Raw genomic sequence first — 27,275 nt, forward strand, 5'->3', positions numbered from 1 at the left:
AAGGGAGATCAAACACCTTTCTGCTCTTTTCTTGTGTATAATAAGATAGGGAACAGGGAAACTTGGTATTTTAAAGGTTCCTATCCAGACTCTTTAAGAATCTTCTTTGAGCAAAAGATCAGTCGCTTTCAATGGAAGCTGGGCAAGAGCGGCATTCACTGAAACACCTTCGTCCTGTTGCTGCTTCCAGGGACAAAAGCTCGGCGTTCAGCTCGGTGTTCAGCCCCCGAGGGTGGGTGACGCCGGGCTGCTCCGGCCTGAGTCATCCTCAGCCCTTCAGCCAAACCTGGGACACAAAAACTGCACCCACGCCTGAGCCCGGCTCACTGCTCAAAGCTGGAGCTGCTGTCCACAGCAGCAATGCAGCCCTCCCAAAGGGACATATTGACATATTCCAGTCCTGTCCCCTCTCCAGAGCAGCAATGCAGCCCTCCCAAAGGGACATATTGACATATTCCAGTCCTGTCCCCTCTCCAGAGCAGCAATGCAGCCCTCCCAAAGGGACATATTGACATATTCCAGTCCTGTCCCCTCTCCACTGAAGGAACAGGCTCTGTTTTGTGTGGCAAACCAAGCCCAGCACGTGCCTTTGATAAATGGCTTTGCCGGGGGTACCTCTGTGCCTGTATCGCCCCTCTGCCCAGGAGTTTTGTTTGGATTTCCCTGTTTCTCTCCAGCCTCTGGACAGCCAGAGGGGCAGCCCAGGCACAGAGCTGTGCCCTGCAGGTGCAGCCATGAGAGCAGGGTAGGTGAGGTCCCAGGGCTGGCTGCAGAAGGTTCTGTGCAGGTTCCTTTCACATCCCTGCCAACTGCTGCCCTCATCCAGGTGCTTTCACAGCCCTGCAGGGGCTCCTGGGGCTCACAACAGCCCCAGAGAGAGCTCCCGGTCAGTGAGGGGCTCCCACAGCACCAAACCCTGGCAGAGCAGACCCAGCTCCAGGGCATCACACACAGCCACTGCCCTCCACAGGGGACACTGTGCCACACGAAGACAGTTCTGCCTTGGGAAGCACCACAGCCTCAGAGGAACATTTCCAGTCCCTCTGTGCTGAGAAATGAGCAGAGGGACTTGTGGAATTTGCAGGCAGCCCCAACATGGGAAGAGATGAGAATCTTGACTCCATGTTTCAGAAGGCTGATTTATTATTTTATTATATATATTATATTAAAAGAAAATTATATACAAAAACTATACTAAAATAGTAGAAGAAATTCTTTCTTCAGAAGGCTAGAAAGGAATAGAAAGGAATGAGAATAAAATCTTGTGACTGAGCAGAGTGTCTGAGACAGCTGGGCTGTGATTGGCCATTAATTAAAAACAACCACATGAGACCAATCACAGATACACCTGTTGCATTCCACAGCAGCAGATAATCAGATAATCATTTTTTACATTTTGTTCCTGAGGCCTCCAGCTTCTCAGGAGAAAAGATCTTAGCAAAAGGATTTTTCATAAAAGATGTCTGTGACAGGGACTGAGAACACAAGGGTGGCACTTGGCCTCCCTTCAGTGCCCTGACTCAGCTGCTCTGCATTTTAGGTGACTCCAAGGGGTGGAAGATGCTGGATAAGGCCACTCTGCTCCTGTTCCTGCATTTAGTCTCATGCTCCACCTCCTCCCCTCTCTACCCAGCTCTCAGGTAAGTGCTGAGTGCTTTAACCACACTCACCCTGCCAAACTAAAGCTGCCAGCACTTCTGAAAGCCAGGTGAGCTCCAAATGTGTTTCTAGGCCTATTTCTCTGTCCTCTCTTAATTTTTTTAGGTACACTGCTGGCCTAGGGGTGATTTCCAAAGAAGGCAGGCACCTGATGGAATATTTCAGCCCAAACAGTTGGGTTTAGAATTGAATGCTGGGTTCTGTAAAGGGAAACCTGGCAATCTCCAGAGCAGACAGCAGCACCTCCAGCCCAAACACTGATAAAAATTTGTGGCTGCAGAGCACCTGCATTGAAGTCAGAACTGCAGATATTCGAGTACATGAAATCTACAGATACCTATTAATATTTCAAGTATTTCCTTGTTGGGTCTTACAAGTTGCAACACTGATTTGTACTTCAACAATGAATAGAAACATAAAAATGAGTGTTGGCTTCTCTCATGTGGATTTGCAGTGTCCCATAGAAGATGCTTTAGCCTTGTGCCAAAGCCACGGCACAATGACATCAGGAGCAGTGGGATTCTGCTGGGAGCTCAGTGAGGGGTGTGTGTGTTTGAGGCAGCTCTACAAACCATCCTTCCACTGCTGGGAGAGCTTCAGGGCAGTTTCTGACTGGGGAGACTGACAGACAGCACTTGTGTTACTGCTAAGATGGGATGAAAAATAGAGAAAAAACAAGCAGGGGAGTAGGGAATGGTGGTTAAGAAGACTGAGCCCCAGCTGGATCTGAGCCCATCCCACAGTGTGCCTGGGGTTTCTCTTGCAGGTTCAGCCCAGGGCCGGTTGCTGGCAAGGCCGTGAGCTTCCAGCTGCAGCCCAGCAGCTCCCTGCAGAGCCACAGCCCCCTGGCACAGGAGCAGCAGGAGGAGGGCTTCCTAACAGACCCCACTGAGAACAGGTTGGTGCCTCACCTGCCAGCCCTGCTGCTGCTGCAGAGAGTGCTGGTCACAGCCCAGGAGCAGCTCAGTTAGTCCCAGACCATCACCCCTGTCCAGAGCCATGCCCTGCTGTCCCCACCAGCAAGGACACACTGACAGGGGCAGGCTCACAGGCCCAGGGCTCCTGCAGGGAACAGAATTGTCCACTGAGCTCTGGGTCTCTATCTGCAGGGATGCTAGAGCCTCTGCTTTCCCTCTGCCTGGAGACAGAGGATCATTATTTCTGTCTGAAGCACTGGGAACTCATCCTTGGAACTGTGGCACCAGCCCAGGGGTTTGTGCTTCCCTTACCTGTGGATTTTCTGGAGCCTGGGTCTAACCACAGCCTAGAGATGTGCTGGGGGCTCTGTCACCCTGTCCCAGACACAGCCCTCCCAGGAGGAGCTGGTGCTGCTGCAGAGCACAGGGACAGCCCAGCCCAGCCCTGCCCCAGGTATTTCATTTTCCCTGCTGCCTCCATGTCAGGACTGAGCTCCCTCAAATCCTTTCACCCTCCAACACTGATGCAGTCCCACACTACCAGGTGTTTGCTGTGGTGACCTGCCCTGGAATGAGCCCTGTGACATGTGGGCTGTTCAGTTTCTCTCACTGACAGCTCAGAGATCAGCCTGTGCTTCCTTCCCTCCCCAGGATGCAGCGCCACGCTGATGCCATATTCACTGACAACTACAGGAAATTCCTGGGGCAGATTTCGGCCCGAAAATTCCTCCAGACCATCATTGGCAAGAGGCTTGGGTAAGCCCCAGCACCCCGCTGCCCTAGGGCTGGGTTTTGCCCATTACCCTGGGCAGTTTTCCACACACCTGGCAGAATTGGCTGCCTTTCAATGCAGCAGAACCAATCTCTCCTGCTGCTCCACATCCCAAAGGGCATCCTACATCCCTGCATCTTGGATACCCCTAATCACAGTTATCATCCTAATTAATGCTTTCCTCCAAGGCTGTAAGCATCAGATCAGCTGAGAGCTCTGCTGCAATACCAACAAGTAATAATATTTGCTGGTAATATTTGCAATGATCCATCATTGGTATGGAACCTGTAGAATTTGCAGGCAACCCCAACATGGAAAGAGATGAAAATCTTGACTCCATGTTTCAGAAGGCTGATTTATTATTTTATGATATATATTATAGTATAGTACGTTATAGCATATTCTATTATTTATGTGCTATTATTTATATTCTATTATTTCTATTATTTCTATTATATATATTTCTACTGTTGATATTATATTATATTTATAGTTATATTATATTTATAGTATTTATATTATATTTATATACTAAAACTATACTAAAAGAATAGAAGAAAGGATTTCATCAGAAGGCTAGCAAGGAATAGAAAAGAATGATAATTAAGTCTTGCAACTGACCAGAGAGTTTGGGACAGCTGGGCTGTGATTGGCCATTAATTAGAAATAATCACGAGACCAATCACAGATGCACCTGTTGCATTCCACAGCAGCAGATAATTATTTTTACATTTTGTTTCTGAGGCCTCTCAGCTTCTTAGGAGAAAAGATCCTAATGAAAGGATTTTTCACAAAATGTGTCTGTGACAGGAACCATTATCCCTGGCCTGGTTTGAACACAGAAAACAGCCTCTCCATTACCCTTGGCTACTTAGATCACTGACTGCCACTGAACAAGACCAACTGGTCAGATGCAAGCCAGTCCAACCCATCTTCTAACAAAGCAGCAAATACAGTGCCCAGTTCTTGCTGAAATTAAGCAGTGTCCTTAGGCTCAGTCCCATCAGGCTCCCTTTCAGTGCTGAGCCAAACTTGGAGTGAGGGACAAAAAGCATGTCAGAAACAAAGAGATTTCTCATCTTCACCCACCAGAAGCAGTGGGAGCAGCCCAGGGGAGGGGCTGCAGGAATTCCTGAGCCGGCGCCAGTCCGACAGCATCCTGATGGACAGCCAGTACCAGCAGCAGATGGTGCTGAGGGACTTCCTGGGAGCCATCCTGCAGAGCCACAGGTGGGTGGCAGTCAGCTCATCCTCTGCCCACTGCAGGAGCACACCCAGCTCCTTGTCACTGCTGCCTAACAGGGGTGAACATGCTGAATTAAGGGTCCTTTCAGGGAAAGAATAAGGCTGAGCTCACAAGCAGGGTGCAGATAAGAACAGCCTGCACCACACAGCTGCACATAACTCTGCTGTCTTCTCAGCCTTGTAATCCAGTCAAATAGCAGAAAAGAGAATTTCTCTCTTGATGCCAGTGATGCCATCCCTGTCCTCTTCCTTGGCAGGCCTCAGGACATTGACAGCAGTGGCCTGGAAGGCTTTTCCAGCACTCTGGCCAAGCTCATGTAAATACTTCTCCCTTTTCCACCTCCCCATGCTCTGGTGAGTACCATTCCCTGCTCAACCCTGTGCCTAACTCACTGCTGCTGCACTGCTCAAGGTTTGAAGGCTCTCCTTCAGCAATGCCAGCTTCCACTGCTGCCCATGAAAAAGGTGCTTGCTGCAATTTAAGGGGGGAAAAGCTCCCAATAATATTGTCAAGTACCTAAAACCCTGCTAGATTGAACAGACAGAACACAAGTGCTGTGGAGCTGCATGTGGATGCCTGGGAACAGGTTTGCAGCAGCACAAAGCATCCTTGCAAATCTATCTGAGATGGGGTGCCTGAGGGTCTAGGCCAGGCTCAAGGCAGACAAAATCTTTCTCCAGCAGCAGAACCTGTCTCTAGGTCCCTGGGACATGTCAGGATTCCCTGCACTGGATAGCAGAGAAAGTTTTACTGTTTTCTGTATCCCTCACTCCTGAAAACAGCTGGAACTTGAATTATGCTCCAAGTCTTGTCATTCCTGGGGGAATGAGAGACAGCACACCATCCATCTTTGGGAATACCTTCCCTTGATCAGCTGTCCCACAGAAATGAAGCCTGTCCAGTCCTGCCAGCACAATAGAAAGGGGTGTGGGAGAGATCAGTGTGCACACTGAACAAAAGAGGGGCTGGGGAAGAGAGGCAAGATCAGAACTTTACATAAATCACACAGCTGTGAGAGCATAACATTCCAGCATCTCCCTTGCCATGCTTGACTTGGTTACCTTTCCACACATCAGGTCAGTCAGGAAAAGCCTCCAAAGGATGAAAAAATGTCTGTGTGTGCTTATGAAGTTTTCTGGTAATTCTCTTTTCCTCCTCTTTCTGTCTAGAATAATTCAGAGCTCATGGACCAAACTGTACAGTGAGCCCTTCATGGCTGTGAAGACACTCCCAGATGTGAGCAGCTGGAACCTGATGCACACACTCCTCAGATCTGATCAGAGGAATGCAGTGCTGAAGCACTACTTAATTTACTCCAGTCTTTACAATTTAACTCCCCTCTTGAAATACTGCTCTGTACTAAATCAGAAAAAAACCCCCTCTGTGGTTTAACCTCAGGCTGCTTTACACAGAGACTAAAACAAGTGATACACTTGTAATCCTGGGGACATCTTGTCTGCTAATTAAGGTTTCTAATCACAAAGTGCGGCAAAATTTCTGCCAAGTCATCTTTCTGTTTGAGGGCCTGATTAATAAATACGAGGCCACCAAAAGGCACCTTCAGGCAACTTAGTAAATTGATTACAGCGTTCTCTAAATTGATGCTGATGGCACAGCCACACACAGCAAGGATCAGGGTGCGGTGAGAGATGAATTCACACATCTCCCATTCACTGGAAACACTGCCCAGGGCTGCTGCCTGCCTGCCTGACACAGAATAAACTCTAAAATGCTCAGCTATGGTTCCTGCTCAGCCTTGAGGAGTTCAAGCTGAAGTTACAGCTCTGCCAGAGCTAAAGGAGATCCCTGTGCATCAGATTGGGCTGTCACTGTTTCAATTCAACCTCCTATTGCAGCTGTAAATGTTTTAAAGGAGTAAGTTATTAGCCCAGTGATCTCATACAGCTCCTTGCTCCCTCTCACCCCAATCCCCCTGTGGTTTGTGTAATTGTCTTCAGAAATGTAAATAACATCAGGATGGGGTCTGCTCTCCCATCAGCAGCAGGAAATAAGAGTTGTTTGAAATAAACCTGTCCAACAGCAGGTCAAGATGGCTCTTTTGTTGAGACCTTAGTTTCTTGAGGAAGATGCTCCTCAGGGACAGGTGTCAAGTGCACCAAGGATGACTCAAAACTGGGCTAACAAAGGCACCAGCTCCAGTACCAGTAACAACACCAGGCTGGAAACACAATGATATATAAATGTGTTTTAAGATCCATGAAATATTCCCTCCTTGCACTCCAACAATTCCATGTTGGTCTGCAGCAGTTACCATCTCATTTTTCCTCAGGTGCCATGTTTTAGGATAGGAGGCTCAAGTGTGCATAGAAATGATTTCATCCTTGCACAACTCCCTCCCTGTTCGAGCCTGTTCAGGTTTTACAATTCCAGCTCCAGGGAAGGGTTACAAAGCACCCAGCAGGATGGGGAACACTGAGGGGATATTGAGGGAGAGCAGTGAAGCTGTGACAGCAGCAGGAGCACTAAAGGATAACTGCTGCCCTTCCACAGGCCCTTCCTTCTGCTCCACAGTGCAGAAATACACAAAGGAATCACCTGAGTAGCCTGGTCCAAAATGGATTTCTAAACATATTCTGTAACAACACACTCAAAGCCATTAGGACTTACTACAAGGAAAGGAATTGCAAACAATGAAAAAGATTCCTAAAGCAGTAAGTAGACAGAGTAGCAAGATGAATTTAAACTCTGTTAAGTGGCATAAAAGGCATATGCAAACATTGGATTGGATACTGCCAATAAAATCAAAACCCTTTCAAAAATGTTTCAGAAAGTGTTTGGGTGATTAAGTCTGTGATTAAATGGATGGGTGAGTGCAGCTATTTGGAATAAAAGAGACTCCTTTGCAGGTTCAGTTTGCTTCAAAATAAGGAAACAAATGCTCAAACTCTGTGAGATTAAATATAAAAACAAAGCAAATAAAAAATATCTGAGGACTAAATGACTAAAATAATAAAAATAATCTTTCCTAATCCATAAGTAGTACAATCAATAGCAACACACACAGCTTAGAGAAGACACATCACAGGGGCACTCCATGTTTCTCCTTTTGCATCCCTGCTCTCCTTGGATAAAATGCTGCAGCTCTAGAGGCACAGGGAAAGTTCTGTCCTAGCACAAAGCATCAGCAGAAAGAATTAGTTACAAAGCTTCTAAGTGAGCAGTAACAAAATACAGGGCTAAAAAAATATTTCAGGGTAAATGACTATGAATAGTTTTGTTATTTCTTGTCTAAAACTCCTTTAGTCCCAGAGGACTTGAATGCAGCCTGAGATCTGGTGTTGAAAGAGTGCAGGGGAGGTCACAGAAGTTCATGAAACCCCTGTGGGCCCACCCTAACGTTCACACTGCAGCAGCAGGTAGGAACAGCTACAAAGAGCAGGAACAGTGAGCTAAGTGTGAGCAACAGCATGGGGAGCAGACAAGGCGGGTTTAATAAAAGGGGGGTCACGTCTCACACACGTGAAATGCTTTGGAGGATTCAGCTCCACGCCCTCTATGCACATGCTTGCTTGCTGATGTAATTTTCCTGGATTTCCAGAAGACTTTGATAAGGTTCCTTTGCCAAAAACCTCTAAAGCACCTACCCTTGGCAGAGGATGCACAGGAGCAGGGGAGGGAGCAAATGTTAAATTTTCCATGTGAAAGTTGCTCAGCAGGAGGAGATTTAGGCCTTTGGTTATTACTATCTGTGAGTCCTTCAGTAACACCCAAAGCTGCTGCCCCAGCACTGCTTGGTGGTCCTGAAGGGAGTAATTAGGTGGGAAATTGGAGTTTGAGTAACTCAAACACAGCCACATGGCAAGCAGCACACCTGGCTGTGATTTCATAGGAGAGCAGAAGCAACAACTCCATCAATCTGGAGTGAGAAGGTCACTGCCAGAGGCTGGGAAGAAAGTGCAGCCCCCACAGGACCCCCAAAGCTGCTGGGTCAGACACAGCCAGGCACAGCAGCACTGCTGGCTCCCACAAGGCTGAGCCCCAGGGCCCAGAGCAGCTGGGCACAGCCTGGAGTGAGAGACAAACCTTCAGTGGAGAAAGCAGCCACAGCCTCACCCAAGGGCCAGGCAGGAGGGAAGTGCCCCCCAATAAACACAGCCCCCAGGGAAAGGACATGAAAGAACAGGAAGCTTCACACTCAGCCATGACTCACACACAAAATTACCCACCAGAAAAAGCTCCTTTCATTCTCATGAGAGCCCAGCTTCCAACCACTGCCTCTGAGACAGACAAAACACAACACTCAGGACCATCCTTTCCTCCTCTTTATTCACAGATCTTTAGGATGAGGAAAGGGCACCTGGGGAAAAAGCAGATTTGTATTTTCTTCTTCCTTTTTCTCAAAAAGAAATTCAAATGTCCTGGGAGAAGGGGAGAGGATCCAGGGAAGAAAAGATTTTCCAGATTCATATGAAAAGCACTCCAGTAGCATGAACACAATGATGAAAATAAAGATTTTAAAAAAAGTTTAACTGGCACCCATTTGACTTAATATATAAAAAAAGAATTATCTTCTGCCTTCCTTCTTCTGGCCTTTCAGTTATTTATTTGCTTCTGAAAGCATTTGCTTTGTTTTTCCACATTTCTTCCATTCTTCTGGTACTATTGTGTCCTGGAAAGAAAAATAAAAAAATATTAACTCTTCCAGGCAACAAAGCACTGGCCTGTACAGTACAAGTGTCTCCAGACCCCTCATTCTCTCTCAAAAGCAGCTTGTTGGACAAAATTCCCCAAAGCAGCTTATTTGAGTGATAAACCAGCACTGCTCTGGAATGGGGGATGGAATTCAGGGAGCATGGAAATGGTCAGAGAAAATGAAGATTAATTTCTGGTGCAAAAGGCATGAATGTGCCTATTAAATTACAGAACTGAACAAAGAAAAAACAATCCAGGCTGAAGGCAAAACCTGCAAGTACCTTAACTCCTCCTTTTATCAGGGCTGATCCATCTGCTGGCAATTGTTGGTCCATGTTAACACAGAGATCTTCATCTCCCCAGGAAGATCAGGCAGGGTTAGCACAGCAAACCCAACTTTTGAGGTCCTTCTGCCTTCCATGATGCCACACATGGCATGACAGTCTTAACTGACACAGCTGGGGCATCAGAAAACTCAGCAGTGAGGGAAAATGCTTGTGACTGCACATGGCAGCAAAATCTAAATTAGGGTTTGTGGATATTAAGTTATTTGCAAGATCTTAGGGCAACAGACAGCTCAGAGAGCTGCAGCCCCTCTGCTCTGAGGGATTTGGGGATGCTCAGCCTGGAAAACACCCAAGGGAGCCTCACTCTGGCCATGCAGGACTCGAAGGGTTTATGAAAAGGGAGTCCAGGATGTTTTATACAGGCAGATGGGGCAGTGGTTTTAAACTGAAAGAGGGCAGATTTAGATTAGATGTTAGGAAGAATTTTAAAACTCAGAATGTGGCGCAGGTTGCCCAGAGCAGCTGTTGTTGCCTCCTGTCTGGAATTTGTTAAAGGCCAGGGTGGATGTGGCCCTAAGCAACCTGGTCTAGTGGATGGTGTCCCTGCCCATGGCAGGGGGTGGGAACTAGAGGACCTAAAGATCCCTTCCAACCCAAATCAGTCTGTGATTGGTGATCCTCTATGGATTACTTACAGCCCATTAGGAATGAAGGAGTTAAAATAGCAGGTTGAGGAACAGGAAACATGCAGGCTGTGGAGAACACACTCATGAGGCACTTGGTTACAGGCCACTAAAACACTGCAAACCACTGGCCCAAAGTGATGCTAAAGAGAAGCATCCAGGAGGCTGAACAGCAAACACAGCAGTCAAAAGGACAATGACAGCCACCTCCAGGTCCTCTCCAATAAATTGCTGTAGCTTGTTCTGTGCTCAGGTACTTCAAAACACTCCAGGGAGAGAAAAGACAGCAAAGGGTGTTTTTCTGAGGGACATGACGCCAAATTTTCCACAGGTAAAAACTGCAGACAGGAGCACAGTGCACACCTTTTGTGTGGCAAACCTCCCAGTGCTGGTTTTGATTTGCACCACAAAAACTGGGCTCCATTCAACTCCCCAGTGCCTGGAGCACTGACAGTGGATGTCAGGAGAAGCAGATGCTCAGATGTACCTGTGCAGCACATTGTCCAGTGATCTGTGTCATCCCAGGACCTATCCCACAAACTCTTCCTCTGCCCCACAACAAACCAGTGCACTGAGCAAGGAATGAAGCCCTCATGCACACACACTCAGAACTGGGCAGTCCTGCCCCCCACACCACAGTGCACAAACTGGGACCTTACCTTTGGCAAACTGGGACCTTACCTTTGGGAATGAAAGGACACAAAGGGCTTTCTGCTGGCAAAGGGCAATGGAGAGCCAGCACATGACTGTATGGAATGGAGGGGGCTGGGAGCTGCTGCTGCCTGAGCCATCATGGCAGTCCATCAATTCAGTCTAATGGGAGGGTGACCCAGGACTGGGTCGTGCCCTCAGCTGAGAGAGGTGGTGCTGACCTGGCTCTGCTGCACAGAGCTCTCACCAGCCCAAATGAGGATGCAATTCAGCAGGCAGAGTGCCTGGCAGCTGCACAGCCAGAATACTGCAGGTGGGGACAGGGAGTACCAGCAGCAGGGTAGGAACAGCCCCAGTGTCAGCCACTTTCACCATGGTCTCCTCCAGCTGACATTGCCAATAATTTATTTATAGGACCAATAATATTGTATTATTTCATCCCCTGAGAGCTGCTTGATGCCCACAACAGCATATTTACATGTGCACATATCACCACACAGACTTGAGATAATTCAGGAAATCACACAAATGCAATTTAGTCTCAGAGAACACGTCCTGCTAATATGCCCAACCCAGCTGCAGCCAGAGCACCCAAGGACTGATTTAAAGCCCACTAAGCAATGCTGGGGGAAGCAGCTTCAGCTCAGATATTTTTTTTGTCAAAGGAGTGAGTGATGAGGTGAAATGAAACAGGCAGCATGGCCAGGGAAAGGCAAGATGCAAAAAGGCCCTTACTTCCTGAAGAGCTGGTCACTAGCAAACCCCCTTTTACCGCAGCGTTCTATACTTTGCCAACCTACTGCTCTGCTCTGCAGCGATCCTGCCAAAAGGAGAGAGGGAAAAGGTTCAGAGAAGACAGCAAGGAAGAAAGCAGCCCTGTTCCAGCAGCCAGACCCTGTGACAGAAATGCAAAAAGCAAAACCAGGCCTTCTGGTAACTTCTGTAACAAGCTGGTTTATAGAGCCAGACCCCTTCCCACGCCTGCTGTTGGCCTCCACAGCTTGGCCTCAAAGTGCAATCTGCTTAATTGTCACTGCACTCCAGCATCTGAGACAGGCAGGCACTGCCTTCACAAGAAGATGTCTTTTTGAACTTTAAAGTCATGTACAAAGGGTTTAACTTTAGCCTCAGAGAGAAGTTTTACTTTCAAATTTGCCATTGTAGTTGCAGCTTCGTGTCATTTCCAGTGAAAAAGCACAAGGACACCCCCTGCAGTGGTTTGAAGCAGGAACCAAGCACCTGCATTTATGTGCTAACAGAAGCCCTGGTTAAGCCAAGACACTTAGAAATTTGCTTCATTGTATTATTTCCCCCCAAATCTGTATCCCAGGCAATCTGCACTTAATAACAATGTCTCATTACTCATTATTAAATGACATAACAGTCCCAGGGGCAACAAAATTCCCAGAGGAAGTTATGTTAACACAATAAAATGCCAGTGGAGAGAGCTGGACATCTGAGGGAGCAAGGCTGAGAAAGCTGAGAGGACAGTAGGAAAATGGTTAATTACATTAATCATCCTCCCTAACACAGCCACAAATGTAGAGATGTTTTAAAGAAAATAAATCAATGTAACCCTCCTGCAAATTATATTCTTACGGGTTTTTTTACAGATCTTGTCCTCGTTTTAATAGAGTGTAATCAAAAAGGTGAGACCCCAGGGACATCTATGCAGGTAGGTATTAAATAGCTCAAAAAGGGGAAAATAAGGAAAGCACAGGTGTGATGGCAAAGCAGGTCAGTAAATCATCCTCAAAGTCAAATGCTACATTAGTAGAAAAGCTTAAGTCCCACATGGAATCTGTGTGTGGCAGAAGTGAAGGAGAGGGAATGGTGTGACCTCTAACAAACTGCTGCCTGCCCACACCAAGGCAGTCACCAGACACTGTGTGGCAGAAGACAAGTGTGCAGAGTGAATCCAATCCAGTACAGAAAGGAATGCTGTATCCCTAATATCTAGCAGAATTTTCCCTGGGTTTGCCAGTGTTTGTTGCCTCTTATCTGTTGCTGCACAGCTGATGAGCAGCTGCTCCCTTTTCCCTACAATCACCCCTTAGCTAGAGGAGCACAGCAGTAACTTACTCCCACCTTGCCTTCCTCCTCTTAAAACCTTCATCACAAGCAGGGCTCCCAAATAGTTGGGCCTCCTCTACATTTATTCCAAGAGCTTCCTTCAGCACATGCCACATGGCCAATTCTCTGTGCAGGAGCTGCTCCCTGGGCACAGCCCCTCACTGCCCTGCCAATATCAACAGGCAGGGAATGGGGCTGAGCAGCCCAGCCCCACACACAAGGTCCAAGAGCCCAAAGCAGTGACACACAGCAGCACCCTGTCACCTCCTCCCCACTGATGTTAAAGCTCTGTGCCCCCCTTACCTCTTCACAGCTTTCTGAGCCAGCATCCTGTTGCCTGCCAGGAATGTGATGCCACCCAAAATGGCCAAGTACTTCAGAGTCTGGAACATGTTGAGCTGAGTCCAGTAGACATACATGAGTCCCAACATTGCTGGGGAAGAAAAGAGACAGCCCATGGATGAAACTGCATTTCAAAGACCAACATTTGTCATCCTCAGAACAACTGTGCTGCCAGGCCTAAGCATTTGATTCCTATCCCATCTCTGAAGCTCTGAATGGCAGCTCTAAAGACCACACATTATTGCCAGGGAATGAAGACATCTGGGTTCCCATTCTGGAGTGAAAATGTGACACTGACAGCTTGCAACCAACTCTCCTGAGGCAGAATTATGGACTATTATAGACATTAAGGGCTATTAAAAAGAGGAGGATACTCTGGATTTCAATAGGGGATATTAACCTCACACATCTGTAAGGGCTTACAGAGCTTCCAAGTAACCTGACTTGGACTGAGAAACAAAGTGACATTTGGAAATCAGTGTTCTCCCAGCCTGCTATGTTTTTGAAATTCTACCAAGACAGTAAATAACTGTGTAACCAAGGACACAATAAAATGGATGAAAAAATTTGGTTCAGCCAAAGAACCAGAAGTGCTTTTATGGGAAGAGCTTTAAAGAAAAGATGCAGCTTTTCACTGTTGAGAGTCCTGCAGGTCCCAATCCCCACAGAACCTCCCCACTCTCAGAGGATAAACATGCCATAAAGTGTGACCTCTGGAAATAAGAAGTTCTATTAAGTACAGATAAATGGAGTGAGAGAGGGGCCTGGATAATGATGGCTGTTACAAGCTGATGGCCAAAACAGGTTTATCACCATATTAACAATCATGAAAAGCAGGAAGGCAGATGGAAACAAGAGAACAAGTGTTATGCTGTTATGTCATTAGAGTTAATAGACCACGAGCCCATTAACCACATGCTCTCATCTCCAACTCCCAGGTGAGGAGGTCAAACACACACAAAGCCTCTGACACCTACCAGCATGTCCCAAGTGGAAAACAATGGTGCTGGGGGCAAAGCTGAAGTTGGAGATGTTGGCACCTATCTTGATCCACTAAAAAGGAAAAGAAACAAAATTGGAGTTAAACAGCCTTGTAAACACCAGCTTTTATTTTAAGCCTCAACATCTTTCAAGCCAGTTTAAGATCTTCAGTGAATCCAGTGTATTCTCGAGAGAAGCACTTGTTAATTACTGCAAGAGGAGACAGCAGTAATTTTGCTAAAGGCAGCATTGTTGAGCTCCTTCAGTGGAAATGTCTCCTGTTACTTCTGACTGCCCCAATGCAGTTCCTCAAATATCTTAAACTGATGAGAGAAGACTGCTCCAAATTTAAATAATGAAAAAGAAATAGACATTGCTATTTCTACACAGTTGAATTAATTTCCAATAAAAATAATTTTAAAAAAGGGTAATGCTCTCATTTTGGACTCATCCAAAGAACAGCTATAGACACAAGACATTTGCTCATAGTAACACTTAGAGTTTTTGACTACAAAAGATAAAGGCATGAAGGGTGGAAAAGAGCAGCAGTAACAATGAGTTTTTTCATTAAAGTGTCATCACCTTGTATATTGTGAACTCCACAGACCAGAGGACATGACTGCCTGAATGCCAGCTTTCACTGAGACTGGCTAAAGGGAAATTACTGCTGGAACCAGTTTCATCTTCCAAAAAAGGAATAATTTAACTTGTCTCAGTGAGATTTTTATTGCATTAAGTTCAAAGCACTGACCTGATGATACAGTGAGTGGCAGGGGATGTTTCAACTACAGACACTCAAATGTCCATAAATGGGAATTCAATCTGACAGGATTAAGTAACACAGATTTTGTGATGGATTTATTACATGTGAGGCAGAATAACTGCCTTTTTCCTGTGGAAGTCTAATGTTATTGTAGCTTAATCTGCCCACTGTTATTCACCATCCCCAGCTGAAGCACACTGAAGAAACTCATCCACCTACTTCAACTTGGCAGCAGTGTGATTCTGCTTTGACTACAACCTCAAAAAACCAAACCAGACCAGTGCTCTGCACTGACATCTGCTAGCTGTGACTCCAGCACTGCTGTGCCAGTCATGATTAACCAAAAGTTTTAGCAAGAAGTTGAGCTGTCCAACCTCCTAAGTGACTCTGACAGGATGGGAGAAGTGTTGTTCTTCTGTGACCCAGTTCACTCACCAAGATGAGCAGCAAAAGCAGTGGGGAGAGAACCAGGGCTGTGAAAGTGTTGGAGACCACTGTGGGAGGCCTCTTCTCAGGCTCCCTGAAGAGATGCTGCAAACAAACAAAACCAGCTCATGAGAGGAGTGTTCCAACAGAGCAGCTCCTCTGCTCCCAAGCTGCAGCCCTGGTGCTGTTCTCAGCGGTTCCTCTGGGTCAGAGCCATTCTCCTTAAGGCAAAGACTGGCTCTTTCACACACAGTGTCTATTCCAGTCTCTGCACATTTGATTTCTTGCACAGTTAACTTTTCCTTGCACTCACAGGAGCACTGGTTAGCTTGACATCAGCCCAGAAGGCTGGAATGAAACAGAGACCTTTCTGTGGTGCTTACCTGGCCAAATTTTCATGTTTAGGTCTTTTCTCTGACACCAGTTGCTCTCTCATAGCTAGGACACACAGCTTTTTTCATACACCAGAGAACTCCAACAAATTTATTTCCATTAGGAAGGTCTTCCTTTAATTACATTATTTACAAATAAATTATGATGAGAACACGTAACACCAAGCACTCATCTCCACATATAATCTTGACTGTACCTGGATTTCAGGTTTGGGAACAAAGAGGTTCTTGGACTGGACTGTGGATGGTGCATCCTCTTCTGGGAATGTGATCACAACATCAGCCTGAAATGAAATTGTGCAGCTTCATGCATTTAGATCTAAAATGATAAAACCTATTCCATCACTGTGCTCTATTTCCCTATTTGGCAATCTACAATTTACATAATTTTTTAAGAGAAATTGAGAAAAAGACACCATAATTTTTAAGGAGCCATCTCTCCTAACAGGGGCAGAAATGTCATTCACCCATCATTAAGAATTGGACTTATTTCCAGCAGAGAAAGAACAGAGAGGTTAAACCTTGAGAGCCTGCTGTGAAATTGCATCAAACCCATTCTGAAGCTTCTGCATCACCACATCAGGAAATTAATGTTAATTCCTGTCTTGTTTTGAAGTTTACTTAAAACTTGCAACAACAACAAACCTCAGAGCGCACAAATGGCCAAAAGGATTCTGGTTCACGAAAAAGAACAAAACATTTGAGCTTTTTGCTTCCAAGCCTGTACCATGCCCTCCTGTCAGACTGTCAGTAATGACAAAACCACATCACCCACTTCCAGCTACACACCACATTCCAAAGGATTGGATTTTCCAGAGTGGCATCTCCAATGATCAGGTAAAGAGTGTAGGTCCCAGAGGCAGAGTCAAATTCAGTTTTTCTTTCAGAGGTATCCAGTTCAAATTTGTAGACATTCTTGCTGTCTGGCTCTGCAACAAACACCACCTCCTGGCCAGTCTTTTGGTTGTGAAGTCGAACAAAAGTCTGCAAGGAAGATTGGAACATTCAAGGACTTTTCAGCCAGCAATCCAAATTAAAAAAAAAAATCAGAAGTGTGCTTTTACAGTGCACTCAATCTGTGGAGTTAAATACAACACAATCCCAGAGCCAGGAGAGATTTCATTTAACAGACAGAAAAAACAAAGTGAATCTCCCAGCTAGTGAGATCAGTGATCTTCACAGTGCATGTCAGAGACATAAGGCTTCTCAAAACCCATCAAATCTTTTCAAGAGCAACTGTCACTTCAGATGCTTCATGATGGAACATCTTGGTAACACAGCAATGACAAAAATTGTGCTAACCTGGTGAGGGATGAGTTCAGCTCCACTGTTCACATCTATCAGCTGGAAGGATAAAGCAAAGTTCTGATGGCTGTCAGCAGTGAATGAGCCCTTGGCTTTGGCTGGGTAAGCTACCCTAGGAGAGAAAAAAACACACAGAACTGAGCTGATTTTCCAACAGAAGGCCTGGATCAGAGAGACCAAGGCTCTAGTTTAGAGTCAGGGTTGCCCTTCCAGGATCACACACCCCAAGCTGTTTTACCTGGTTGTTTTTGGTGCAATGCTCTGATCCTTATCCACGGTAGAAAGATCTACATTAGTAATCCCCACTTCTGTGGAAACTTTCACTTTCAGCTGCAAGAAAACACAACAGAAAATCCTTCAGAGCACTCTACATACAGCAATTATGGCCAAGTTCACTGCAGATGCTTTATCTCTTCAGTTCCTCTTCCCCAAAGAGGGTCTTATGACTAAGTCCAAGTCAGAGCCTAATCTGCACAAAAGGATCTACAGCAATTTTCCTTCTGGCAAAGCTCCAGCACCAGTCACTGACCCATCCCCTTCCTCCCTGCACCAGCAGCCAGCTCTGCAGACACCAACTTCTCAGGCATGCTGGAATTAGCTGCCTTGAGAGAGCTGTTTTGAATGAAACTGTCCAACTACCCAGATCCAACTAGTTTTCCCTCTGAACTAGCAGAAGCCAGCTAGTAAAGATTACATCACATTTGATACAACTTCACACTGCCTGTGCATGTGTCCTTCTGCTTTTTGGACAGCAATTCGAGACAGGAGGTCTCTGGACAGCAACAGTTCTGCCTCTGTTGGCTCCTAAAGCCCAAGAGGTTTCTGTTGACTTTATTACCAGCAGGCAATGCCAAAGCATTCCTGCAGGCCTGCACTTTGTCCAGCCAGCTTTGCTGCAGTCACAGCACTCACCCCTCAGTGCAGGGCAGCCAATAAAGCCCTGCCATTTATCTCACTCCTCTGTGCTAAGTGCAGTATAAACCTCAAGGACAGAAATGATTTCCTGCCCTTTCCTCAGCCCCAAACCACAGCCCATTCAGGCACTGATCCAAGTGGGTTTGACTGATTTCAATTCTTCTCTCAAACACAAGCAGTTACTGCAGTCTGTAGTTTTTAATTAGCACATTTGTTCTCACAGCTTACAAATGCTCCCCTAGAGAATTGAAGTTTTGTTGCCAAGACATTTTTCATCTTATACTACAATTTGTTATTACAGGTTTGCTCATGTGAGCCAGCCCCACACCCTCAGCCTGAAAAATAATTCACAGACAACCTGTAGGAAAAATATGTAAAAACATGAACTAAACTATTCAGGTCAGACTTCAAAGAGAATCATCTTGGCAATTCCTTTACAACAAAAAGCGTAATTTAAGAGAGAGCCTATCCCCAAAAATGGATCCATTAACATGCAGATGATTCAGGCTAACTTTAGCAAAGCCTTCATTTGTTCCAAGACAGCAGCAAAGAAAGATGGACTAAGAAATATTAATTTTAAAAAAAGTTGTGTGGAGGCAACTCAGAGCTGCAGCACACAGCCCCCCCCCCCAACTGCACAGTACACAAACATCTCTCAAATATTTTAATGCCAGGAAATGTAGTCTCTGCCTGAGTAATGACCCACTGGTTTAGCTCATTACTGTCAAAACGATGGTGCATTAAGGACAATTAATGCTAATAACAGTAAGGAAAAAAGCAGCTCCCCAGCAGTCCTCCCCCATAACAATGTGTCTTATTAGCAGCGGCTCCCACAAAGCTGCTGGAGCTAATACATTCCTGCCAGTGCCTCCCTGTGCCAGCCCCAGCTTAAGCAGGACAATCCAGCCCCTTCTGACACCCTGAGGGCCATTAGTGCTCCACTGACAGAGCCAATTTGATACTCAGAGTAAAGGTCAGCTGTTGTGTCTTCCTCCACTTCAAGCTAAATATGTGGGAAGACTTGAAATGTTAATTGTTTCCTTAAATAGGTGATTGAGGGCAAAAATTAACCCTGGGAATGGACCTCTTTGGAGAAGAGCATTCTCAGCTGTTGACACTGGGGTGACTACATGAGCAGTCAGAGAGGTCACATTCCCCTCACTGTAACAAACTTGAGGAAAGGAAAACTCCAAATGTTTATATAAAACTGCTCTTCAGAAAGGTGTGGTTTATAAACTGCTCTTCAGAAAGGTGTGGTCTAAGAGCTTTTGCCACGAAAAAAGGGCTGTGTGTGCATGAAAAGACTTCATCTGCTTTGGTCACTGCTTCTCCACTACAAAATCTTCACCACCTACGCAGTTTGGAAATGCCAAGACTCCCTTGACTCTCTTGTAGGCTTTCAGAGCTGATACAAACAGACAACAACAAATGCTCAGCTTCCACACAGCAGGTAAACATCAGACAACTGACAGCCAAGCCTTGAGATTTATGGTCTCAACTCTGGAATGCTCTGAAGAACAAACACTGGAAATCATTTCTGCACATTGACTTAGGGCTGCCACATGAACACCTCCCCTGTTACCCTTAGTTCATACGCTGTCAGATCAGCATCTAAGTGATAGGACACGTTTGAAATTTACACAAATCCCTTTTGATCATGTTTTAATCTGGTTACTGGCCATAATCCTGCGTCAAAATCCAATGCATTATAGAAAAGCATGTGATAAAAATTCCATACAACTGGCAATATCTTTCACAAGTATAAATAAAAAGCTGTTTCAGTGAATAGGCACAGAATGAAAATACATCAAAGAGCACACCCACCTCCACTTTATTAGCAATAAATCGCTTATCTCCATCTACACTGATAGAGAAATCATAATATCCACTAGCAGGTTTCACATTCATGAAGTTCAGCTCAAAGAAATCTCTGTAACAAAAAAACCCAAGTTTTATTAAGAAGTCTCCAAATATGCTACATTAAACAGGTAAACAAACACAGCATAAAACTAACATTGCTAAGTGCAGCAGGAAAAGAATTCTTTAAAGCTGACCAAAGTCAAAGAAACATTGGAATTTCCCACTTCCAGTCAAAAGAAAAAACAACAGAAATTCACCATCACCACCAAATGTGATCAGTCACTCTACACTAACAAAACACAACCACAGCATTTTAAGTTTTCTACCACAGAAAGATTTCTCTGGTGGAATAATATTTTTGGAAAATAAGTCTAACATTGCTTAAATAACACCTATTTGTCTTACTCTAAAAATAATCTTATTTTCTTACCCAGAGAGAGTAAATGGTAGCTGCTGAAGGACAATGGCTTTGCTGGACACAGACTTGGCTTGGTCCAGCTTTACAGAAACTTGAGTCAGTAGCTGGGACATAACATTGGTCACTTGAAGCTATGAGAGAAAAATCAGCATTTCTGTGAGACATGGCCCAGAAGGAATGCAGGAGCACAGATAACTCAGTGTTACACACCCAGAGCTCTCCCCTGCTCAGCATCCCAGCCTCCCTGGCTCTTTCTAACACAAGAGGGAAGGTGAAGAGCTGACTTCCACACCATGCCTTCTTGGTAAGCTGAGGGTCCTAAGAATCACCTCACAAAAGCCCTACAATCCCAGATCTGCTGGAGCCTCAGCCACAGAGCTAAAAGTGAAAGGCAGCTTACACTTTTGTCAGCCCAGAGCTACAGCAGCACAGACTGAGCCAAGCTGTGGGGCCAAGGCTTACCCTGAGCAGGGGCTGGTGATGAGACACAGCTGCAGGACCATCAGGGACAATGATGATGGGCAGGTGGAAGCGGTTCTGGGACAGGGCGCCTGCAGCACGAGCAATGCTGGAAGCCTCTGACAGAGTCTCAAAGTTCTTCTTGCTAAAAATGGCATTCATCAGCTGGATAACCTGATCCTGAAAGAGGAAAAGCCAACCACATATAAGCAGCAGCAGCTTCCCACAACATTGTAAACTGGCTGAGTGTTATGTTATTAATGAAAACATCATTCATAAAAGACTGTTTAATTTTCCATTTGCTTTAAAACCAGTTCAAATTATGAGGCAACCCAAAAATTATCTACCTTTGGAATTTCATGTGCATTCTTATTCTTGGCTGGGAGGCTCCAACCACAATGGCTGGAACTGTATCAAGAACTTGGAAAAGCAGAAAATAGATCCACCTCTGCAAATGATGTGTTTCAGAGTAAAAAGAAGCCATCAGCTCAACTACCCAGACTGCATGTGGCTGCAAAAAGACAATTTGGCTGCAAGAGCTGCACAACTCTCCTCATACAGAGGAGCAGAACCAGGCTTGGTGTGCTGGCTGGGAAAGCCATGGAACAAAGCACCCCAATGGCTCTGGAAGGAGCCAGCCTAGGCCCATGCAGGCTTATCCCCTGAGGCTCAGCAGTGTCCTCAGGCTAAGAGGATTAGCTTTAAAGCAGTACCACCAGGAGCACAGAGCCAGCTCTGCCTCTGGGATGTGCCAAAGCTCATTTGTTCTCCCCAGAGCAGGAGTGGGACAGCATCCCCCAGCTGGCTTTGCAGGCTGACTCAGCAGGGTTAGGGCATCTGCACCACTCTCTGCACATTATTCATTACCCCTCATTATTCAGCTTCTTCCATCCCTCCCTGCTAGTCTGGAAAACAGAGGGATGGCTACCTGGACTTTGATCCAAACCAAGGATTTTGGGCTAAATTCTAATGAGAATGAGTACAATCAAAGACAATCCCAAATAAAGCAATAAAGACACAAGTTAGTGACCTGCAAAGAACACTTCTAAATGAAATTCACTGCACATCAAATTTTCACTTTTCTGCTTTGTGCCAGTGAACACCAAACAACATCACAACTAGAGAAAGCATCCAGACAAATGCTACAAAACTCCTGCACAGTGCAAATCCTGCAGTGCTCTTCATGTCTGTGGAGGGCATGGCACTGCTCCAGACCTTAATCAGCAACTGACACTCTCACTGAACTTGTGGGGGGAAAAAAACCAAGGAGTTATTTTTTACAAACACTACATGTTATTTTTTACAGACAGTTTTTATAGACAGGCATTCCAAAGGCACTCTCACTATTCAACAGAGATAAAGCCTCCAGCCCCAACAGCAGCACTTCTGACAGCACAATTCTGAAAAAAACTAAACAATTTCCCTTAATTGGTCTTTTTTATAGGATCATTTGGACACTGACAGTTTGAATTGCACGTGGCGGAATCACCACCTCAAAAATGACATTAAAATTACTTTGCATTAATCTGTTTGGCAGCAGTGTGGAAAAGAGCCAGGACTGAACTCAGATGTCTTTCACTGGCTTCTGCCTTAACCCTGCCACTTTGGCTTGTGCTTTAGGGAGTTGCCATTCTCACTCCAAAGTACATCTAACTCCATTAACTTGTGGGGAAAAAACAATAAAAATCAAGTGGATAGCTTGCAGTAATGACTTCTGGCTTAACCAAGATCAAAGGAAATTTCCAGCAGTCTTTCATCTTAGACAATAAATTTTTTCATCTGGATTCCTGCAGGCACAAGGCAATGTTGTCTCTCTTTTGGGCACCCCAAACTGGGGTGCCTGCATTTCCTCACAGATAAATAACATTTGCAAAACACCTTGAAATGCTGGAAAGTGCTGCAAGTGCCAAATACCAGAACAAACTCTGAAACAAGGGTTTTTTTCAACACCACGGCTCAATAAACAAAGAAAAACTAAGCTTCACTTGCAATTTCCTTCTGTACACTTGAAAAAGGAAAAAACGCAACAAATCCAGCCTGTGATCTTTAAGTTGGAATTTCCTCTTAGATACTATTTCCTAGCATTCCCTCCACAATGTCCCTTTTCACTAAGTGTGCTCAGTATTTTTTTGCAGTAGAAATTCTACCCAGTCACACCAGGCTCTGGCACTGCACCCCAGGGACTGAGCAGATCCTTTCTGGGAGCTGGAGTGTGCAAGGAAGGAAAGGGCAGGTACACACCTCCTTTATTGCTGGCTCTGTACCCACATGGTCTGACAGCTTATAGGCAGCAGCAACAAACAGGGCAGTAGTCTCAATTCCTTCTTCAAACTGCAGGTAAACTCCACCCAGGTCATCCAAGCGAGCCACAAGGTCCTGACAGAGAGAGTTATTAAAATGCCAATTGCATTCTAGAGGATCCACAGGAGTTAACTCTGCTGTTAGCTCTTTAATCAGGAATTATCTGTATGGGATCAATGATATATTTTGTAATTGTTATTTAGAAATAGCAAGAAAGAAAATCCTCCAGCCTTCAGTGGATTTAATTATCTGTAAATGTCAGGATTGTCTATTTTTCAGTCCACTGTGAAACAGATAAAAGTCCAAGGAATTATCTGCTTGAAAGCCAAGCCACATCATGCAGGCAGACAATTAGCCAGGCTGGTTTTTCATTTTGTTTTTCACATTAATACATCTTTTAGTTCTAAAGCAATCTAGCAAATTTGTGAGTAATTAGAGAGCACAGTGTGTTCCTACCTCAATCTCCTCAACAATGCTACTCAGGTCTGCCTGCTGGGACAGGTGAGATGCTGTCTCCAAAGCCTGGATGGTTCTTCAACAAGAACAAACAAAACCAAACAAGTGTGTGATTACTCCTTCCTTAAAAGCCAAACACCATTTAAATCAAAGCAACTGCATTTTCTATTCTGAATGAAGTGTAAAACAGCTGTTCCTGCCTTCAGTTCACTCAAGAGAATGAATCTGAAGTGATTTAGTGTGAACTTGGCATTCATTAGAGCGTCACTTTAGCTGCATCAGAGCTGCAAGGACTCAAAGGCAGAGCAGAGAACAAACTGATCCCTGCAGAGCACAGATCCCAGACTCGCCTCTGAGGCTTCCAGGAATCCACTTTTTTAGTCAGCAAAGCAAGTTTTTAAGTTTCCCTTTCTTCCCCAGCCTTTAAGGGACATTCTGTTCTCTTGTTTCAGAGTGAAACCAATTTTTTTTTGGTGATAAATGCCAAGATTCCTTCAGCTCACTGGCACATATTTTCCAGCTCACAGTGCAGGCACCCCAGCCTACAAACAGGGCTGAGAAAAAGCATTAAGTCTGCTGCAACCATAAATGACACAGAATCATGGTTGGTTATAAAGTAAAAATGCTGTTATCAATCCTTTTAAGTGGAGGCTTTTTTGGCATACCATCCCTTTACTGACCATTATCCTTGAACTAAAGTGAATATATAAATTCATTTACAAAACCATATAAAAATAGCCCCAAAACTCAACCCCCATATATTTTGTTGCCCCGAGAAATAATAATGAACTGGACAGCACCTACTCTGACACATCTATATTCCAAATATTAAGCAATAAAACAGTTTTTAATTCAAACCCCAGCAGCCTGGAGGGTAAACATGACTCCCTCCTGTGTGAGACTCACGCCAGCACGCTCTCCTCCTTGCTGAGCCGAGCACTGAGAGCACTCAGGGCTTCCTGGGATGCCAAGGGAAGGCCAAAGCCACTCAGGGCACCCACAGCATGGAAGATCTGGGTGACTGAGGAATCCTCACTGACAGCTGCCAGCAGCAGCTCCCTGGTCTCATTTGAAATGGTGACCTGAGGAAGAGCACAGCGATCACAGTGATTCACACTAGAAAATAAATGGTCTTCAAATCACCACTGATTCCCTCCTGGAGCAACACTACGTTGGTGAACTTCTATAAAACTCTGGGAAAAATCCTTTTATCATTCATTACTTTTTAGTTTAATTGGTTAAATCCTTAAGTTTTGCTGTCAACCATCAATTAATCAGGATAATCCATTCAGAGGTACCCTGGTAACCTGCTACAACTTTTCATGTGGCATCACCTCACTGTGTAGTAGCCATGGGTACTAATGACAAGAGAGGGCTTGGGTAACACACCCCAGCTCAGCAAGGGTGCTCTGCATCTGTACCCAGCACCAAACAGTCTGTCACACACACACAGAGCTTCTCGTTGACACAGTGCTGAGGATTCTAACAAAATGTGCCTACTTTTGTGTTTAATTAAAGAACATCCCCTCGGAATTACCCTGGGCCAAATACCTGTGTTACATGTTTACACTTTGCCTTGTGTAGAGCACACCCAAACATTTATTTACCTAAGGCACAACAGAGAACAATCCACTAAAAGAAAGTAAAAGTTATGCATAAAAGAAACCCAAGAAAAATATCAAGGCAAGTATTTCCTTGTTAGTGTCTGTCTGCAGAACTCCACACTCACCTCACAGCCTGACAGCACCTGCATGGCCTGGGCAGCATAAAAGAGAGATTCAACACTGCTGGAGTCCACATGAGATTTGATGAACTTGCATGCAGCCTGTGCAGAAACAGAAGTTAAACCACTGAGAAGAGATTTAAATGACACTCTAAGACAATTCCATGAGCACTGTGCATTTTTATTCCTCCCAAATCCTACTCTGCCAAGTGCCGCACAGAAACAAGGGTGGCTCCTCCTAAAAGACATAAGGAATTTTCACATAAGCTCTACTGCAACCACAATTCAAACCTAAATTGAGTATAATTATAAAGCCTATCAGAATTAAAGCCTAACAAGTGTACTTTGTATGACAAACCTTCCAGGATAGAGAAGAGATGAACAGAAATTCTGTAGGTGAGCTGTATATCACGCCATCATTAATGGATACAAATACAGAATTTCAAAGAGAGAAAAATGGGGCAAGTAGCTACAGCATAAAGGCAAGCAATGGGACTGCTTGTTAATTTGTGTTACCTGTCAGCTGGATAGATGGATCACTGGGATGCATTTTAACCAGAAAATAACCAAGAATTTAACTGCTCCTGAATTCAGCACTTGAACTGAAACAAACTAATGGGAGCTCTATTTAACAGTACAGTGCACTAAATGTGCCACAGGCAGGGAACTTATTCACAAGGCAGTTAAACAAATTGATATCCACGGTAACATCACAGCGGGCCCTGGAGGCACCATTCACAGCAGTGAGTGTCAGCGAGCCAGGGCCACGTTACTGCCCGCACAAAAATGCTATTTATCCAAATAGTACATGACAGTCGCCAATTACCAGTGATACTTCGGTACTTACTAAGGATACAATGCTTTTATAAACGCTTTACATCTCCCTGCCCAAGCAGAGCTCTCTCTATAAACCCATATTATATTAATAAATCGTCATTCACTGCTATGCAGCAGCCTCTCACACAGCAAAGCGCCCCCGGGCAGCGATACCCGGGCTCTCCTCCGCTCACCTTTTCGTCCGCCACCTTCACCCCGAGGCTGCTGAGCCCCACGATGGAGTAGAAGGCGGCGCGCACGTCCGTGAAGGGCCGCTCCAGCACCGCCCGCAGCCGCGCCAGGTCGCGGGCATCGAGACGATGACTGGGGACAAGGGCCTGGGCACAGGCGAGGAGAAGCAGGAAGCCGAGCGCCGCCTCCAGACGCAGCCGCGGGCCTGCGGAGAGATAACCGCGTTACCCCGCGTGCCCCCATCCCCGCGGCACCGACACCGGCCCGGCCCGGCCGCCCTCGCCTCACCCGGCGCCGCCATGATGCCGCTCCCTCCCGCGCCACGGCGCCGCTTCCGCCCCACGCCCCGCCCCGCCCGGAACGCGCCATCATGCCGGGGGGGGGGGTGAGAGGGACGGTGTATTATGCGAGCGTCCCTCAGCTCCACTGCTGCTCGCTACGACAACGGAGAAACTGTGAATGAGAGTGAAGCGAGCTGGGCGAGAGAGACAGCTGGGTGGGGGGGCAGCGACGGGGCTGCCAGGCCACGGGAAGGAATGATTCCCCCCCGGATGGGAGGAGTGGTACGGGCCTCCCGGCGGGCCTCGGGGGCGGCCCCTGGCGGGGATGTGGGCAGCGCTGATTGGCCGGGGCGCCTTAAAGGGACCGCGGCGGGCAGGTGTGTGAGGTTCGTGCCCGGTTGTGTGGCGGTCTGTCCTGTCTGTCATGGCCCGGTACTCTCACAAGCGGCTGTGTGCAGCCGTGCCAGGCCGTGCCGTGCCCAGGGAATGGCCCCAGCCCCAGCCTGGCAGAGCTCCAGGGCCGTGGGGACACCGCTCCCCGGCGCAGAGTGGGGTTGTTGGGGTGTCTGTGCAGGGCCAGGAGTTGGACTCCCTGATCCTCATGGGTCTCTTCCAACTCACAATATTCCAATCCATGTTCTGTTCTGATTCTGTGGTTTTCCAGTCTTTTGTTTTAAGGGAAGGAGGAATGGGCTGTCTGGCTG

At 46.0% G+C, this 27,275-nt stretch overlaps 2 protein-coding genes across 3 annotated transcripts; one reads left to right on the forward strand and one right to left on the reverse strand.

Annotated features, from left to right (window-relative positions):
* The first annotated feature begins 1,554 nt into the window (after nucleotides 1-1,554).
* On the forward strand, nucleotides 1,555-5,816 carry GHRH (growth hormone releasing hormone). The gene is made up of 6 exons (XM_054274795.1): nucleotides 1,555-1,640; nucleotides 2,426-2,557; nucleotides 3,228-3,332; nucleotides 4,441-4,578; nucleotides 4,851-4,947; nucleotides 5,764-5,816. Exons 1-5 carry the CDS (start codon nucleotides 1,561-1,563, stop codon nucleotides 4,912-4,914), a joined length of 519 nt encoding a protein of 172 aa, XP_054130770.1. The 5' UTR covers nucleotides 1,555-1,560; the 3' UTR covers nucleotides 4,915-4,947; nucleotides 5,764-5,816.
* Nucleotides 5,817-8,859: 3,043 nt separating this feature from the next.
* On the reverse strand, nucleotides 8,860-26,636 carry RPN2 (ribophorin II). 2 transcript variants are annotated; one of them, XM_054274706.1, is made up of 18 exons: nucleotides 26,579-26,636; nucleotides 26,293-26,495; nucleotides 25,289-25,384; nucleotides 24,466-24,641; nucleotides 23,560-23,635; nucleotides 23,044-23,178; nucleotides 20,806-20,982; nucleotides 20,356-20,474; nucleotides 19,890-19,995; nucleotides 17,389-17,480; nucleotides 17,148-17,262; nucleotides 16,635-16,829; nucleotides 16,043-16,129; nucleotides 15,463-15,558; nucleotides 14,261-14,336; nucleotides 13,245-13,374; nucleotides 11,604-11,688; nucleotides 8,860-9,224 (listed from the first exon to the last, which is right to left on the reverse strand). In XM_054274706.1, the coding sequence occupies exons 1-17, from the start codon at nucleotides 26,589-26,591 to the stop codon at nucleotides 11,637-11,639; spliced, it is 1,944 nt and encodes a 647-aa protein (XP_054130681.1). In that variant the 5' UTR covers nucleotides 26,592-26,636; the 3' UTR covers nucleotides 8,860-9,224; nucleotides 11,604-11,636. The 2 variants fall into 2 exon arrangements, with proteins under 2 accessions (XP_054130681.1, XP_054130680.1); XM_054274705.1 differs by lacking the exon at nucleotides 11,604-11,688 and having other exon boundaries at nucleotides 26,579-26,623.
* Nucleotides 26,637-27,275: the final 639 nt, after the last annotated feature.

Source organism: Melozone crissalis, unplaced genomic scaffold, assembly GCF_028551555.1.
Source record: "Melozone crissalis strain CALT ecotype California unplaced genomic scaffold, PUWL_Pcris_2 ptg000017l_1, whole genome shotgun sequence".
Lineage (NCBI taxonomy): Eukaryota > Metazoa > Chordata > Aves > Passeriformes > Passerellidae > Melozone > Melozone crissalis.

What these genes read in the sequence shown, in the direction of transcription:
- GHRH (XM_054274795.1), top strand. Translation starts at nt 1,561, where the DNA reads ATGCTGGATAAGGCCACTCTGCTCCTGTTCCTGCATTTAGTCTCATGC. An exon ending in CCTCTCTACCCAGCTCTCAG is followed by an intron (nt 1,641 to 2,425) that starts GTAAGTGCTGAG and finishes TTTCTCTTGCAG; the next exon opens with GTTCAGCCCAGGGCCGGTTG. An exon ending in GCCATCCTGCAGAGCCACAG is followed by an intron (nt 4,579 to 4,850) that starts GTGGGTGGCAGT and finishes CTTCCTTGGCAG; the next exon opens with GCCTCAGGACATTGACAGCA.
- RPN2 (XM_054274706.1), bottom strand. An exon ending in TGCTTTTGCTGCTCATCTTG is followed by an intron (nt 14,337 to 15,462) that starts GTGAGTGAACTG and finishes TTTCCTTTTTAG; the next exon opens with TGGATCAAGATAGGTGCCAA. An exon ending in GCTCAGAAAGCTGTGAAGAG is followed by an intron (nt 11,689 to 13,244) that starts GTAAGGGGGGCA and finishes TCCTTTTGGCAG; the next exon opens with GATCGCTGCAGAGCAGAGCA.